Raw genomic sequence first — 17,427 nt, 5'->3', positions numbered from 1 at the left:
TAAGTAGGTAGCATCTGGCCAATAATGAAGTTTGGGGCAAAAAGCAGTTAATGAAACTTGCTGGAGCATCCAACCTGAAAAGAATGTGTTCACCAATCCTTTGCCAGACCACCCTACTATAAGCAGAAATACAACATGCAGTAACAGAGGTGGCAACTGGCTGCCCAGCTGCAGAGTCTGCTCTAGGAGCTGCTCCCCAGCTCCTCAGAGGGTTGCAGAAGAAAAGGCAGCAGGCTGGATGCAGATACATGGCTTGACCACCACGATTTATGTAAAACAAAGTAATGCTATTGATAGCACATGGTGCCAGGAGGCAAGAAAAATTCATTACTTTCTCTGCCTGTTTCTCCAGACAGCACTGTTTGTTAGGTTATGTGGTAAAGCTTGCCTCCACAGAGGAGCACAGAGAGACTACAGCAGGAACAATATCCTGCCCATGCTGCTTCTAGGCCCCTCACAGGAGCCATCAGCCCATCAAGCCCCATTTCCACAAGCCCAGGGGAGCACAGGGGCACAAAGGTAGGCACAACCCAAACTAAGGACTCGCAAGAAGGGGTACACTGTGTGGGTCTCTCCCAAGGCTAACCCAGTAGAACCTCAGCCTTGCTACTTGTTGGACCTGGGGGCTCAGAGTTCCAACAGCCTCAGCTCCTTTGGGCAGCTGAATCTGTCCTGATCCCCGTAACAAACTTCCCCATGCACTGACACGAGTTACCTGAGACACATCAGCCTCCCTTTCTTCTCCCTGAGGTTTGTCACCTTCAGCAACACCCTCCTGCTCAGTGGTAGCAACACCATCACCAGCTCCTGCTGCCACAGCCGCACCGCCTTCTGCTTCCACAGCCCCCTCGGCAGCAGGTACCACCTGCAACCAACAGAAGAGAGGGACCCTTCAGGGTGTGAGTTCTGGATGTCTGCTGGAGACACCACGGACCAGCCTCTGCTCTGTGACGTCCCGGGGTGGTGCCAACCCATGGCCTTGGTTTCACTGGGGTTCCTCCCGAGTTGTGGGAGAGAGCAGTGCCAGGGTCAAGCTTGTGCGAGGAAGCCGGTAACAGCTGGGGAAGGCACGTCTATGAAACCCCACTAGAAAGCTCTTAGCACAGTCCTTCGGCGTTACTGGAGTAACGGTTTGCCAAAGCTCTAGTGTTCTTTCCTTCTCTTGCCTTCAAGCTGTATGGTGGAAGAAATTCACCACAGGTTTCTGTTGAGAAGGAGGAGCTTGCAAGCTGTCCAGGGGTCCACAAGACCCTGACGGTGGAGTCTGTTCTCAGGAAGAGGCTCCAAGTGTTCTCCAGCTACAGTCACCTACCTCTAGACCTGGGATGGCTTCGAAAATACTGCCTTACTTCTTTTCTAATAGAAAGAGTGGCAAACTGGGCTATAGCAGCAGAAGCAAATATATTCTACAGCTGCATAAAGATCAGAAATCTTCATATTCCATCAGGTATCAGAAAAACATACAACTGTAAAGATCCATCGCTAGGTCAGCTTAAACAACAACAACATACATAAAAGCCCATTCAGTCTGGATGAGACTGAACCATTTGTGATCAGTCTCTGTCAAAAAGTAAATGCAGTTAGTTGTTCCAGTTCTTGAAATGTGGATAGAAATGTACCTGCCTGTAGATCAATGTTGAACCCTTCATTCAGCAGAGACTATTGGTGTAATTTAGGTATCACCCTAACACTGGTATTGGTACATACCCATATATGCTTGCAGTAGCATATTGGGCATACAGAGTGGGTTAACCTTAAGGGATGGAAGGTGGAAGGTAAATGATAAAACTCATTCTGTTAATCCAATTAATTTCAACAGGGTATCTTTAATGTATGACAGATAAGACCAGGATAAAGTAAAAACACTAAAACAGTTTTCTAGGTACCAATGTGAAGCTACAGTTAGCAGAAATAGCTTTGATCTCCAGTTAACAGCCTCAGTTTGATCTTTCTTCCATGGATGAGGCTAATTCAGCTACCTGAACTCAACTTGATGTAATGAACTGTCCATGGGCACTCTTCAGGCATTGTTTTTCAGCAGTATCTAACATTCTGCACTATTCCTATTCACTACTATTAATTGATATGATAAAGAAATTCTTCTGGGGTCCTGAAGGCAGAAAATACTGAAGGGCTTTGTAGAAATCACTGGAGAAGCTTTAGTTTAAATTGAAAAAGTTGCTGACAAAGAATGCCCTATTATAAAAAGAAGTAACATCAAAAAGACATAGGCAGACGTTGAAATCTTCACTGATGACTTGTAAGGCAAGCAAGCTTGCCACTCCTAGTATTGCCAATTCTAGCAGCCTTGACCAAGAAGATACCCAAATAAAAGATGAGTGCAAAAGCCCTGGAAGCAGCTAGTAGGAACGATGGGAAACAGCGTGTGTATCAGATTGATTTTATACTGTGCGCTTCTAATAGCATGCTGCAGAAATTGATCTCGCTGTCTGTTGTGATTAGGATCAGCGCTACTTTTCTATTTATTGGACTTGTACAGCCCATTTTATTTCACTAAGGAGGAGAATACTAATTTACATGAATCAGCTCTCAAATGCCCTGCAGCGAAAGGGTGATTGCTGTCACAGCCTGTAGCCACGAGCCGCTGAATGTATACCACAGCTCACAACTGTTTAATCATTTGTTCTTGTGGCTTAGAGTACAAACACAGTGCAAGCTAGATGATTAAAAAAAGCTTTCACAAGAACACCGAATACCGAATGAACCTCACTATCAGCCTCAAATATATTTGAATAGTAGGGAAAAGAAAGAGGGAGGTTCATGCCACTGAATTCACACCTTGCCATGGCAAACCACATACTCACAGATAATTACCTGTATTACCTTACTTCATGTAAAACCCATCCTACTAATCTCTTTTCCATAGGTCATCGATGATACCAGACAGTCTAATAGTGTTCCAAATTGGCCATCTCTAGCAGCATTACTGACATTTGGACAGTTGTCCCATTATACCAACCACAAAGAAAGAGTCATCCAATATAATGAAGGCTGTGAAAGAAGAGCCACTTGACTACTTTAATTGCAGCAGAAGTGGATGTTGTTTTACCCAGGGTGCAGCCGATTCAGATGGTTGCATTCTCCTCTCATTAACAGTGCTGGCAGCTCAACACAATGCCATGGATTTGGAAGCAAGAATGAACCGAGGCAGAGAAGGAAAGGTCTGCCAGAGGAGCTCCCTCAGTTATGCTGCTTTTCCAGAGCTTAGGATCTCACCCCATTGCTGGGTTTAGAAAGAACCTGGGTAGTTTTTGTGGCAGTTCATTACAATCAAAGCTAAGCTAGTTAACATAATATCAGGAGGAACTGATCATCATGCTTTAAGGAATACATCAATTGCTTGCAAAGTCTTGGAAGACTTTTGGGGTGCTGCTTAAGAATTGATTGTGCAAGTTGCAGTATCAAAGGGATCATCCTCCACTGGAGGCCAGATATCAGCTTAGCAAATAGTCTGATCTCTTATGGCAGCTCTCCTGCATACAGTGATTTTGTGGTTTTAAATAGAACACAGGGTCAAACTTACCAGGTAAGAGACCTTAGCTATGCAAGGACAACATATATTAGAAAAAAGAAGAAATATTTCAAAGACTTGGCCTCACAGGAGCGCAGATTTCTTGCATGTTGCTCTTGGACCAGACTATCTTAGGAGTGACAAGCCACACTGAGGAGCAACGTAACACACACTTGCACTGTGTTGAAACCAAGCTGGGCTTGATCTACCATTCCCATCCTGTACTTTCTTGCTATTCCGCTGATTTCTGTGCTGTGTGGCAGCACTGGTAAGGAGTAAGGCACCAGTGAGTCCCAAACTCACTTCCCAGTGAGCCACAGATAGATCCTGGACTCTGGCAGAGCTACTGTTGTCTTACAGCAGGGTAACAAACCTATGCTTGGGCAGCTGGACTTACCATGTTCTGAAACCAAGGCAAACGGTGACCAGCACAAAATCCTATTCTATACACTGTGACACCAAAATGAGTGACAACAAAAAAGGAGGCTGTCAGCACCTCGAGATAGGAATCCTAAGTGATTAAGGAGTAAGTAAGGATTGTACCTAGGAGTTACAATGTTTCCCAGTCCTTACTTCCATCCCTCTTGTGCTGTGCCCTCTGCATGTTTGAACACATTATTATTTCACTTTAGTATAGAAGGATTCACAAGAAGTAGTTTTATCACCTCTGGAAAAAAATAAGCAAAATATAACCAATCAAGTCTACACATGCACAGCTTAATGTATGTCACTGAGCTTTTCAGTTGCTTTGTAATTTGATTTGAACTCTAATGCGATGCTGGCTTTGTGCTTTAGCAAACAAACTTTTAACTTGATTATTTTCAAATATGTTTTAGTTTAGGGTACATTGTGCTAGTAAAAGCTACTGGGAATCTATGCAATATATTTCCAAATGTCGATAGAAACAGATTTATACCTCCTTCAACCATGAAGCTGCTTTGTTTGCTGCCCTGAATATACTTATCACTCTGTACTGCTGCAACAGGCAGTTTCTAAGGCAAGTCCTGCATTGAATGAGAGATGCTCTGGTGTTAGAATATATACCACAGATAAAGATATATCTGTGCAGTGTTACAACAGATACCACAGCTGCATCATATTGGCCTGCATAGTGATGGTGTGCAAATGACAACTGTATTCTTTGCCATGATTCTCTTGAAGATATTAAAGCACAACCACAGCCTCAAGGCTGTTCACATGTACCTCGCTTTCTTTCTCAGCAACTCCAGTTGTCTCCTTATCCCCTGCCTCGACACTGTCCTGTATAAAGAGGAAATACGGTCATCACCTTACTCATGCTGAGGCAATAGCTGCAGAGAAATCGGTTATTAATCAAGCTTAATAGAAGCACAGCATGTATGGGATGCAATGAAATGAATGGCTGGAAATAAATGGGATAGTATATAGCAAGCAGAGAGATTCTTGCTGCCACGTATAAGCTGAAATGAAAGTACTTATAGGCTAAAACCCAACAAATAAAACCTTTTACATATGTTATTAGCAGCAGCAGCAGCAACTTCAAAGAGCTGTTTAGTAACACCCCACAACACACTGCTGACCTTGTGGTTTCCAGGACCCTCAAACTTCTCCCACCCAAGACTCCAAATGTTCCCATTATAACCTCTTCCTGCCCCTGCAACTCACCAGAGCTTCAAGGTCAACTTCCTAAAGCACTTACTTCTTCCACTCATGTTGGACTGCAACTCATTTAAAGGGGCTGTTCAAAAGAGGTGGGTCACAAAATTCATCATTTTTTCGCAGACTCACCCTTCTCTAGGTCCATGTGCGGTGGTACGTGCAGCAGGTGCCTGACATTTAAGAAATTAGACACGTGTCAGTGGTCTTCCAAATCTGACACCCACTGAGGTGTTCAAGGGATTAAGTACACTGAATAATAACGGGCGCTCCCCAAACAGTACTGTTTACAGCACAGATGCCATCTAACACTAGGTCCTTTTCTACAGGTCAACAGTTGCTAAATTGCTACATTTCTATGTGGGTGAATTCCAAATTGCGAATTTGCTAAACTTCAGGCCTGGTTTGGAACACTTGGAGATGCTTCTTTCTGTTCAGGCTGAACTGAGGACACAGGCTATTTCTACAGACACTCTGCTGAGGAAAAACAAATCGAAGCCCTGTGAAGGAAATGCACTTTGCTGTTAAATTTTGGGGCTGTTTGCATACACAGCTAGATCAAACTTTCCCGAAGAGCTGTGAGGGTGAAGACAAACGATGCAAATGTACGTGAGGGCATGGTAGACCGAACTGTCTGCTCTGGCAATCGGAAATTAGGAGACCTCGACTACTAATGAACTTCACACACCCTAGCCTGTCACGCCAAATTTTCTGCTGTAAGTTTTCGGTTTCAGCTGAAATGGCTGCCTGCTTCTTCTGTGATGGAAGGATGCTGAGTTATATCCAAACTTCACGTCACTCATGTCTTTCCTAATCTAATCTTCTAGTATTGCCTGCGGTCACCTCATAAGCCCCAAACATGTCCAGATGCCAGGGCAAGGCAGATGCTGACAGCGGTGTTACCACGGAAACCTCTCACAGCTTTATCCCATTAAAATTACAGTGTTATATAACCTTTTCTTTTAATGATCAATTCTTCTTGACCCTGCCACACCTCTGCCGTGGAGTCTTCCATTTTATATTAAGTCTGAGGGGACTATAGAGAGTCTTAAACAGGAAAAACCCAAATATCAACAGCAAAATACAGCTATTTCTGACCCTTGCGATGCACACAGCCACACACAGAGAAGTCTCACTTTTTTGCTTTTTTCTTCTACAGAAGAGGTATACACAAATGTTTCTATTGCCTGTAAAAGCTTTATGTCCGACTGCAAGTCAGTAGATAGATGCTTTCCCTACTTCTGCTATTAAAAAGTGCTGAACTTCTGCTATCAGCTGCATTTACAAGTCATTTTGCCTTCAGAAATGAGCACCATCCTGCACCTTATAGCTAGGAACGTGACAGCCTCTGCCCTTCTCTTAATATTACCCTGAAAATATTCTGAATCCCACCAGCCCAACTTTGGAACTCTTTGCAGAAGAATCTAATATATACATATACGTATTTTAAAATGAGGTCTGTTTTCCAGGCTAACTGAAAACACAGTTCTGGTGGGAAAGAGGAAAGTAAGGAGAACTATCCTTGCTTCCCAAAGCTTGGGACTTCCCAATTTGTCTATTGTGCACTAATCAAATTAGCAGCATTTTGGTTTTGCATTTTTGATTAGCTGGAAGTTGGGATTATGTGGATGGTGGGGTGGAGAAGAGAGGCATGGAAGCATGAACTGTACCAATTTTAGGGCATGAAAGCCTAGTAAAAAGGATGGCTGCACTAACACCTCGGTAAAGTAACACCCTGCTTCCATCAAGTGAGAAAAAACCTGCTTCTGCAGACTTCAACAGAATGACACCACCTACACCAGTTCCCTCCTGTTCACAAAAGCCATATATCTTGAATGGCCTCATGCTCCAACTTGGCACCTGCACTTAGCTGCACAATGGCTCCTCTGTACCTGACCACTGTATTGCTCTCCCACACAATACATTCCACCATTTGGACATTCCACTATTTGGACACCATGAATTGCACATACAATGGGATTCAACCACAGTTAGATGCCCCCAAAGGTGCAGGCTGTTTCCTGGCTTCTGCTGTACTTGTTCAGTGTCTACAAAGAGTTTGTCAGAAAGTAGTTTTGTATCTGCTTATACGCAGCTTTGAAAACCACAGTATTCAGCTGAGTGTCTGCTTTAATGGAAGAACAGAGTCCAGGCATGCATCAGATCCAAAGCACTGAAAGGCTCTTTCCAAACTAATGAGCACAATGGAAGCCAAAAAGCTGATCTCTGAGCAGTGCTCTCAACTCTCTCTGTCTAACATTGTAGGAGAAGAAGAAAGGGAAATAACAAGATTTCATAAGCTTTCGTTTCATTATAACATCCTCAATATCATCGTTCTTTGAATGTGAGAAACTGATGTAGTGAGAGGTGTAGCATTATTTGGAAAAGAATTAATGCATTTATAGAAATAAGTTAACGCATTGTATCCTTCAGACTGTATCCTTGGGGTTTTGCAGCTGCCTTTAGGGATGATATGGAAATAGGGAAATGACTGTTTCAGTGTGCAGAAGTCCAGGCAAGGACTTTTTGCTGTGGTTGACTTCCGTTGGTGCACATGCTCATTCTGTCCTAATTACCAAACCCTTTATCCCCTCCCCAGATAGGATCAGCTGTTGACAGCTACTAATAAAATCTTTGTTTGTTCTATGGCATTTGAGACCTGAAGGATCAAGACAAAAATACGTAATGAGATCCCCGGCAGCAATTCTGATGAAGTTGGCATATGAGTTGGCAACTCATAATGAAGTTGGCAATCTTGTTCAGGCAGAGTAGGAAACAGCGAGTAACTGAATACAGAAGTCCCTGTCCTGCAAGTGGCACCCTACCCCCTGGACCATTCCCTCCCTAATTTAAATGAAAACCCTACCACAGAATTTACTGTGAAGCTCCTCCAATGAAAATTGCATACCATAAACTTCATGGATTAATGTGACGTGACAGGAAACTTACCACAGAAAAATTAAAGTAGAGGCTGCCGCTCCAATCTGGAAGTTACCGAATTTGAGTAAAGATTCCCAGAAAGAATCTATCAATATTTTACCAGTCCACTTTTAAAGTAAACTGTCACTTTTAAACCAAATGAATGCAGAACTGTCAAGAAATGACGTTCTCTTCCTTTCCAACTCTGTACTTTCTTTAGCTTTGATCATATTTGTCATTAATCCTAATCTTCAAAACTCTTCTTTGCAAGTCCTGGAAAGCCCTTCCTGAAATAACAACCCCTCAGAGCCCAATGCAGAATGACGCCATTTCAGACATTTCAAAATCAACACTTAATTTCCTGAATTAGCAAGGACAACTTCATATTTAAAAAGAAATGAAGAAAACCCCTGCCAAACAAGCAGACAAAAAAACCAAACCGCAACTTTTTTTCTTCCTTAAATCCTTACAGATGAGTAGGATAAAGCCACCTAAAAATAACCTTTTCAGCTTCATTAATATTTGTCGTTCCACATTATTCCCTGCCATTCACTCAGGGGAAGAGGACTGTTCCAAACCAATGACTGATTTCCCCTCCTTCCTCTCTCCACCTTCCCTCCCTCCTCCTTTATTCTAAACTATCAGATTTACTCTGACTAGACACGAGGCATTCTGGACAAGAGTTTGACAAAACAAAGTGCCTCAGACAGGCAGTTTCATTCTTTGCCTTACTATGGAGTTGACAAGTTATTACTGTGATTTATATCAACTGAAAAGAGAACACACAGGAAAGGGGAGAGCCTGGTCTCCATAGACCGCAGCACTTTCTCCTGAATGCTGACATGTACAAATCTCCAAACTGGTTCTGGAGTTCCCTCTTCAGCTCATGGCTGGCTTCTAAAACCATGAACCTTGTAGATAACTTATATTACAATTGCTTTTTTTCTGGTATTTTCATGCTTTAGCAAGGACCATACAATATGTACACTGGCTTAGTGCTCAGCTTGAAATGAAATGAGAAAACTGCTAATAAGGTCATTTAAACATGGCATCAATTCTTTCTCCTTTTGAAGTTCATCTGGAATCAAACAATCTGTGAAACCACAACCACTCAGCCAAACTTCAGTCTAAAATGCCAGACATAAGAGGAATACACTTTAAGGCTTATAGGAAGATGCGTGCTGGAGAGGCATGCTGTGACACAGCCCGGTGCTGGGGAAACCAGCCATGGATGGATGGTGGTGATGGAAAGGGTGGCTGAAATGCAGCAGGCACATCCACCATGATGGAAGGTGGCTTGGATGAGGCTCAGGAGGTGGCATGGGGGACAGGTCACTCACCACAGCCTGCTCTGCTGGCTCAGCAGGCTCAGCAGGGACAGCCTCCTTCTCCACAACAGCAGCAGCAGCAGGGGTTTCCTCAACCTTGGGTTCCCCAGGTGGAGCTTCTTCAGCCTCAGTCTTTTGTTTTATGGATTTTTAAGTAGACAGTGGAAAAATTGTTGAGAAGTACATTATAATGGAGAGGGAGGAGGGGAATGGGAACTGTGCCTGGCACAATGCTGCTTCAGGCTCAGTCTCACTGGGCTTTGCCAGAAGATGACCATGATGCCTTACAGCATCTAAAGGGCATTTTCATCCTCAGTGTTCAATACGTGAACTGAGCCAGTCCTACATCCCTCCCTCTCAAGGAAAGAAAGCATCAGCTTCCTGTGTTAGAGAAAGGAGTGATGGAACTGGGGAGAAGGCACTCAAATTCTCCAGAAACTGATGGTAAGGCCAGAAGCTGAAAATGGCACTCGTGTGCACCAACTGTGGGCTTCAAATATAAGTTCTTTATATTACCCCCTGTTCCCTAGGTCTGCCTGTTCTCAGACAATATAGCCCCTCCTCCAGTGAAGATAAGAAGCAACTAACAGAGACTTAAACAGTTTTTCTAGGAACAAGGGCAACCACTGACTACTGGAATTCTAGCAGTGAAAATCATCCCTGGTTTCTTATTAAAATGCATTCCCTCTTGAGCTCTCAATCAGCTACAATGCATCCATTTATCAACACACTACTGGGAATTCCACCCTTTTAAATTCTGGCCCAGGCTTGCTTTTAAAGCAAGAAGATCTAACAGATATCACCAGCCCGGCAACACGTTCAGTCCTGTGGCAAAGTAGTTCACGGCAAAAGTGAGATCTCCAGTGGAGACATCACTTTGCAAATACACATGCATACAAGGGGAGAGCTGCAAGCTGTGCTCAGCATTTTCCATTTATAAAGATGGCTGACTCAAACAGATAAAATAACCCCAGTAGATTAATTTGCCATGAACAGATTGTTCAGCACAATATGAAGCTCAAAAGCTATTTAACTGCTTCGCAGCTGATAAACAGGCAGCTGGCTAGAAGGTCTCCTGTGATGAAGAGATAGCTTCTACAAAACTCTTACAGACACTAAAATCTTCTCCTCCATGGTATTTTTTAGGAAGAATCCCGTAGCCTCTCACTTTTTTTCCTCATATATTCCTTAAGCAGCCTGATTTTTAATGAGGTACAGGGAAGTCTGCCTAAGTAAGACCTTCAGGATTTGCCACAGCATAAAGAAACATTCATTATATTATACCATACTGTGCAGAAATTAATCTGTGTAGTGTACTCATGCTAGCTCTAGGGAATTTCACAAAGAAGAAACAGGACTGCAATGAGAAACACAAAGTATATTTATCCCGGGTAAGATGATTAATGAGTTTCCTGAGGTTTAATACTGGAAGAAACTTTCAGGCTTAAAATCACAGGTAACACTATAATGCAGATTGCACTGATGTTCTTAAAAGTCGCTTGTTGACAAGCAGTCTTCAGACTAGCTACCACATTTCAGCTACCAGTACAAATATCTCGCTGCATTCAGTAACCATTCTGAACACAAGTACCACCAGAGGCATTATACAAAAGCCACATTAAATAATATTGAGCATCACTCTGCTGCTATACAGTAGCTATAGCACTCGCCCAGCAACGCTGCTGTTCCACATCTTTACTCCAGGCTAACCAAAGACTGTAAGAGAAACTAAAAAGCTGCCCAAGTATGATCACTTCCAGAAAGATTCTCCACTCCTTAGAAGAGGACCATGCCTACTATTTGTATCTGGAGAATGGATAAAACTATAACAATACTGCAGACATTTAAACAGCCACCAGGTACTATCACCTGCTTGCTGTACACTGGACCATAGTACTCGTTCTTGTAATTTCTTGCATGCAATAAATGAACAAACTGTTTGACTGCTCCTTCGAATAGTTAATATACCTTAGAATATCCTGGTTTTCTTTTCTTTTGCTCTGTGCTATCCTTGTGTAAGACTGTTTCAGTGAGCAATGATTTACAACAACATCACCCACCAACTCATCCAGCTTAAGGTTTTGCGACTTAGAGGATGGAAAACTCAAAAAAGGAGAAAATACCTTTGCACAAAGGAAAAATGGTACCAGTTTTTACACGGTACTTAAAAAGGAAGCAAAAGCCACCACTTACCAAAGGCTCTGTCACAGTCTCATTTGATTGCACTGTAAATGCAGAGGTATCCTAGATACAGACATGAAAAACAATGATGCAAAAATATTTGAGTCAGGATGTTTGCAGGTGTCTATCAAAGATCTGATTTTTTAATGGTTCATTCAGGTAAACTCATAAGTAAATTCATATAGAGTAAAATGACAGATAATCTAAATAGATATTAATAATTATTATTAGTTAAGCACTATTAACATTAAAGACATTCCTTTTTCAGTTACACATTCGACGCTTCTAAACCGCACAATGTTATTAAAGGTAGTGAAACCCCCTTCACTTAATGTATGTGGATAGCAAGGGCCTTGCTTCAGACACAATGGACTTCAAAGTAGTAAAACTCTGAATCCTTTTTGCAGACTACACGTGCCTATGCCTGGGGAGTACACTCCCAGATTGTTTCACATCCTCTTGATGCTGGGCTTTTATTTCATCAGTTAGTAAAGTAATTATAGATGCAAAATTTTACCTGCATTCAGGAGATACAAGAATGGAGATGTTTTCCAACTTCTTACTCACTCAGAACCAGTTAATCTGCAAAATATCCCTGGCCAAATCCTTTTCCTACTTTAGTAGGGGCATCAGATTTTGATTCCCTCAGGGCAAACATTTTGCCTTGATTATTAGCAGTGGCTCTTTGCTAGCTTTTTGCCCCTTTGATCCACTAATTTACATGCTCTGGAGCAGAATGGTTAAGCACTGGAAAACTCATTTCCATCCTTGTATAAGCTCAGCCTCTTAGGGTGCTTTTAAAACTGGAGTGCAGGGTGTGCTGTGGATGAGCCAGTCTCTAAGAGGGTGCTTGAAATTAATGAGGCCTCAGGTTATCCACCTGAAATTTGGGATCTTGGCACAACCCTGGAATAAGGAATATGGAAGCATAAACATAGTATCTTCATGTACTGTATCTCTCTTATGCCTGAGCCTTACCATCAGCATGGCGACAAACAAATAATTAAGGTTTAACTTTCAGATTCTAATAGATCTTCAACAAAAATAAAGATGCAGAAACAAAACTCATATATACACAGAGTTGCTGAAAGTACGTGAAACTGAGGAACCCACACTTTACAGGTGTTTGGAACTGGGAGAAAAAGCCGCAAAAGAGCACAATAAGAAAAAGCTACAGCAGTCCTTTAGGGAGGTACGTAATCAGTCCCACTGAGGTAGTCAGATTTTTGCTACTAAATTCAGCCAGGCCCAGTGTACCAAGAGTATTAGCATCATTCCAGTAATATCTAGGAATAATTTCTGAGGACAGGGTTTGGACTGGGGTCAGTATGACCCTGTTGTGCAGCTTGTCTGTAGAACACATTTCCTGAATATATACAGCCAGTGCTAATCCCTTCCTACCAGCACAGGAAAAATACGTCTCAAAGCATGTTTATTTCTTACCTGTGCAAATCCATTAAATGCTGTGCTGGATGCCTATGTAGAAGTGAAGATCAGAACAAATTATCATTTGTTTACTGAAGCAGAACAGGAGTCAAAACATTTTTATTTGCACAATAAAAATGTAGGCCAGACATTAAAAAAGAAAAAGGAAAAAAGAATAAAATGAGGGGTAAGGCAGCAAGAAATCTGACGACAGTGCTAGTTGATAAGAGGCGTCACAGGCTTAAAGAGAACAACAAAACCAAAAAGCAGAGTAACTTAAGCGATTCTATAAAACAATAAACGAAAAAGGACTAGGTGCTTTTAAAGTTCTACAGGTAAGATGCAAAACCTGTGAGACACAATGTGCCATCACAGCTCAAAGCTTCATTCCCCGTTTAGAAATGCAGTTTTGTCAGCCTGCTTCACTGCATGGCTGAAGGGCACCACACTATGAACAGTTGCATGGCAGTTTCCAAAAAAAGAATAGCACGGGCATAGGAGGGGCAGTGGGAAAAACACACATGGATTGTTTTTAAATGACAAGGTTATGCATGACCTAAGGAACTCTTTGTCTAGACTAGGCTACACACTGGGGTAGGTACCTCTTCTTTATCAGCCTCAATTTCCTGGTACAACAATCCATATCTCCGGTTAGCAATTTCATCTTCAGATAAATCTGAGTTGTTGGTCTCATTGTCTTTAGGACTAGTTGAACTCTCGGTGCTAGCATTTCTGGAATTTCCCATTTGAAACAGAGCCAAGGGTCTAGCTATCTCCTTGCTTGGTCCAGGATTGCTAATGCCTGCCTGCTCTCCAGGCAAGCCTTGTTTTACTGATGTCTCCTGACTTCTATTGGTTGTGCTTGCACCTACTTCTCCCCAGCTGCTACCAGTACCTCCTAGGTCTTGTGTAGACCATTTATCACTAATGCCTAACCAAGCATTTTCCATGTTACCTTCTTCTGAGTCTTGCTCCTTGGGGAAAAAAGGCCAATTATCCAGTCCATTGGCTTGGACATCTGACACATTAGAAAAACCCCAGGAATCATGAGTAACTGTTGGATCCCAGTTCGCCAGCCAGGGGTCCATTTCCAAGGCTTCAGGAACACCACTGCTACTAGGATGCTCTTCAGCTACTGCTGCTGCTGCTGCCCTATCTGTCACTTGGTCTTCTGCATTATCTAGGCAAGGATTACCACAGCTTTTGCTAGCAGCATCAGCTGCCTCAGGCAGAAACAGCCACTCTTTTTCAGCAGCACCTTGACCTTCAGCAGCAGCACTACCATTTGTGACGAGGCTGATGCTATTGTCTTCAGTTCCTTTACCAGATTCTTCTGCACTGAGTAATTCTGCATCACCCGGAATGTTTCCAGTATCTGTAAGGTCCTTTTCTGTGCGGTCAGTTACCTCTAGGTCAACATATACCCTCATTTTTATACACTCCATGGATGTACTCTCTCCAGTACCACTGCCAGTTTGGTCTAAACCATCTGCAAATGTCCTTTGGTGGTCCTGATCCCAGATACCAAAGACTCTCTCAGGTTCAGCACCAGTGCTTTCTATAGTTTTATAGTTATCCACTACTATTTTGACCCCATCTTCCAGCCCTGTGCTTAACAATGGTATTTCTCCATCTTTCTCCTTAATGACATTGACCCATTTGAACTCTTCTTCCCTGGGGTTTTCTAGGTTAGCACCACCAGCTCTCTCAGCATCCCCATCATTATCTTCTAACTCTAGATCTGATTTTGCTAAAACCTCATGAAGTTCTCCCTCATTGTTTCCCTTGGTTTTGCAACCTTGCTCTTCCAGTTCCTCTGTACCCAGTTCCTCTGTACCTTCTACCTCCTCGTAGTTAACAGCTCTGGTCTCTACCTTTTCACTTGGCTTGACACCTGCCCACTCGTCTTCCTCCCGCTCTTCCTCTGCCTTTTGCACATCACATGGGAGGGGTTCATCCAACAAGCTATCAGTTCCCAGGATGGGTGTCTCAAAACTGGTTATGTTCTCTAACGGCTGATTGGTCACCACATCTTCCCATGGGACATTTCTGGCATCCAACTGGTCCTCCAGTGAAGTCCTCTGGTTTTCGTTTACAGACGCTGACCCTGGAGCAGCATCCTCCTGCTTCTCTACAGCAGGCCAAACACTAGCAGGCAGAGTACCCGTGGATTCGCTTGAGGTTTGCTCTGCCCCAGGGAAAAGCAAAGAACCGCCTGCAGTAATTTCCTGGCTGACAATGGGTGTGCTAACATCTAGGCCCCAGTTGAGTGAACCTAGATCAGTTTGAGTTCTGTTAATATCTTCTGATGACCCACTGTTTGGGGCTTCCTCCATGACCAGGTTACACAGGGAAAGACTTTTTGAAGAATCAGGCTTTAAGCAGACAGAAAAGCAAAGAAAAAACACAAGATGAAAAAGATAAAGGTGGACTTGATGAGAAAACACAAAATTCATATTTTACTAAAGCAATTTTAATTTAAAGAATGCAAGTGACTAAATTAAGCCATTTTAGGAAAAGCTATGTGGTTTGAAACATCTGGAGGCAATAGATTGCAATGTAAAAGAGCAGCACTGATAGACAAAACCAGAAAACTATATGTCACACCACACTGATTAAAGCATGTCTCTAGAGCGGTTGCAATTTTGAGGGGAGGTTTGCTTACCGGCTGCACCAATTCGCTGCTTGTCTGTAGAGAAGAAAATCACACGTATAAAACACAGAAAGAACACGATGTACTTTGTTACAGCAGCAGTTCGTTAATTAGCACTTCTCTAACCAGCAGCAGGTCCCAAACTGGTTTGGGGGAAGAGCAGCGGGTCCTCTCTTGCCGCTCCACAGGAGACTAATGCCAGGCCCCTGAATTTAAGCCATGCTTCCAGCTTCCGCATTGCATTATAAAAGACCTACATGCATAATGAATATTTATCACTCCTTGCTTTCCTCTGTGAGCCACTGACATTTTGACCACCAAAACCCTATTATACCTCAGATGAAAAGAGGAGTTGCTCTGGGAGACAGTGATCAAGGAAGGAAACAACACAAGTGGCAGTGGGGTTTACTTGTATTTACACTAAGGCATCGCTGCAAGCAGTGCAGAGGGCCCTGCACATGAAGCTCCTTCAATTCTCCATCACCCTGTACCATGCAGAGGCATTTACACTGCTCTCTACACTGCCACTTTGAACAGATACAAATGCTGCAAGCAAGATCAACAACTGCTCTGTATTCAACCTATTAAAAGAAACTCAGTAAATGGTTGAGTATCCCTAATTTCAAACATTCAGCTGTGAAGCTCACTACTTACTGTATTTAGACTAGAGCAAAGAGGAAAATAATTGTAATACAGAATACATATATAATATTAAATTAATATTTATTAATAAAACTGTGTGAAAGGAAGACACTGATAAAGCTATCTAACATAAGTTTAGAGCAATATAGTTGAAACATTTATGGGTTATTTTAGCTGGTCTAGATATTGGCAGCCCTGAAATTTTGGCTAGCCTACAAGCATGACTTGTTATTCAGGCTCTATTTAACCTTTCCCAGTAGAAAAAGATGAGCATTTAATACACATCACACATGCTGTGTGCTCACAAACCAGTGCTGCAAATGTGAATGCATGAGAAGTATCCACAGATTTCTGTGCTGTCTGAAGCTGCAAAAGGTCAAAAATGAACGTACCAGGGTACATGTCAAGTCAACCCTGCTATCTCCGTGACATAAAGTCATAAGAAAGCTCACAAAAATGAGTTGTTTTCTTCCTGCAGATGATTGCATCTGATTTGGCACCAAGAGAAAAATGCAGTTTCCTAGAGTTGCAGCTGCATTTGTGAACAACTCCAGTTCACTGCATGCCCACAAAGACAAGTTAAATTCTCTTTTCATTCCTGAGCCTTGAGCAAATGGTTGTCCACTGGGGTAAAGTCCTGAGGAACTACACGAACCAGGTAAGTAGTATACATTCCTACCCTGTAGTAGCTGTAATTTAAGCATGAGAATAAAAGCAGCACACACTTCGCTATATTGATTGTGAATCTTATTAGCCTAGATTTCTGACATCATTTAGGGGTTTTGTAGGCCAAGCAACAGAGATTATTTTTTAATGTTGTTGGCTTTAAAAGATCCCCTGTGGCTCCATAAACTTGAAAGTGTTTGTCACAGTCTATAAATTCTTTATCTTATATATATTCTTGATCTTTTCTGGTAAAAGCACTGCAAATCTGAGTTTAGGTTTTTACATAATCAGAGGCACAGAAATATCCCAGTTCAAAATGATGAAAGTCAGGCTTACCGTCCATAAATCCCATGGCAATGTCTGAAAAAAGGAGGGGGAAAAAAAGGCTTTGAGAAAAATATTTTCATATACTGTATGTTTAACACACTACATAACTGTGTGCATTA

At 42.4% G+C, this 17,427-nt stretch overlaps 1 protein-coding gene across 4 annotated transcripts in view; it reads right to left on the bottom strand.

Moving 5' to 3' along the window:
• Positions 1-17,427, bottom strand: part of AMPH (amphiphysin) — a 109,580-nt gene that overhangs the window by 6,494 nt on the left and 85,659 nt on the right. The window contains exons 13-19 of one of the 4 annotated variants that reach the window (XM_065665741.1): positions 17,318-17,341; positions 15,686-15,709; positions 13,039-13,071; positions 11,608-11,658; positions 9,427-9,546; positions 4,736-4,792; positions 716-865 (exon numbers count right to left, since the gene is read on the bottom strand). In XM_065665741.1, coding sequence (XP_065521813.1) covers positions 716-865; positions 4,736-4,792; positions 9,427-9,546; positions 11,608-11,658; positions 13,039-13,071; positions 15,686-15,709; positions 17,318-17,341 — 459 coding nt within the window. The remainder of the gene's footprint in view (positions 1-715; positions 866-4,735; positions 4,793-9,426; positions 9,547-11,607; positions 11,659-13,038; positions 13,072-15,685; positions 15,710-17,317; positions 17,342-17,427) is intronic. The other 3 variants (XM_065665742.1, XM_065665744.1, XM_065665745.1) reach the window with 3 other exon arrangements.

Source organism: Lathamus discolor, chromosome 2, assembly GCF_037157495.1.
Source record: "Lathamus discolor isolate bLatDis1 chromosome 2, bLatDis1.hap1, whole genome shotgun sequence".
Taxonomy (NCBI): Eukaryota; Metazoa; Chordata; class Aves; order Psittaciformes; family Psittacidae; genus Lathamus; species Lathamus discolor.
Note: the sequence above shows the minus strand (reverse complement) of the source record. Positions and strands in the feature narration are given on the sequence as shown.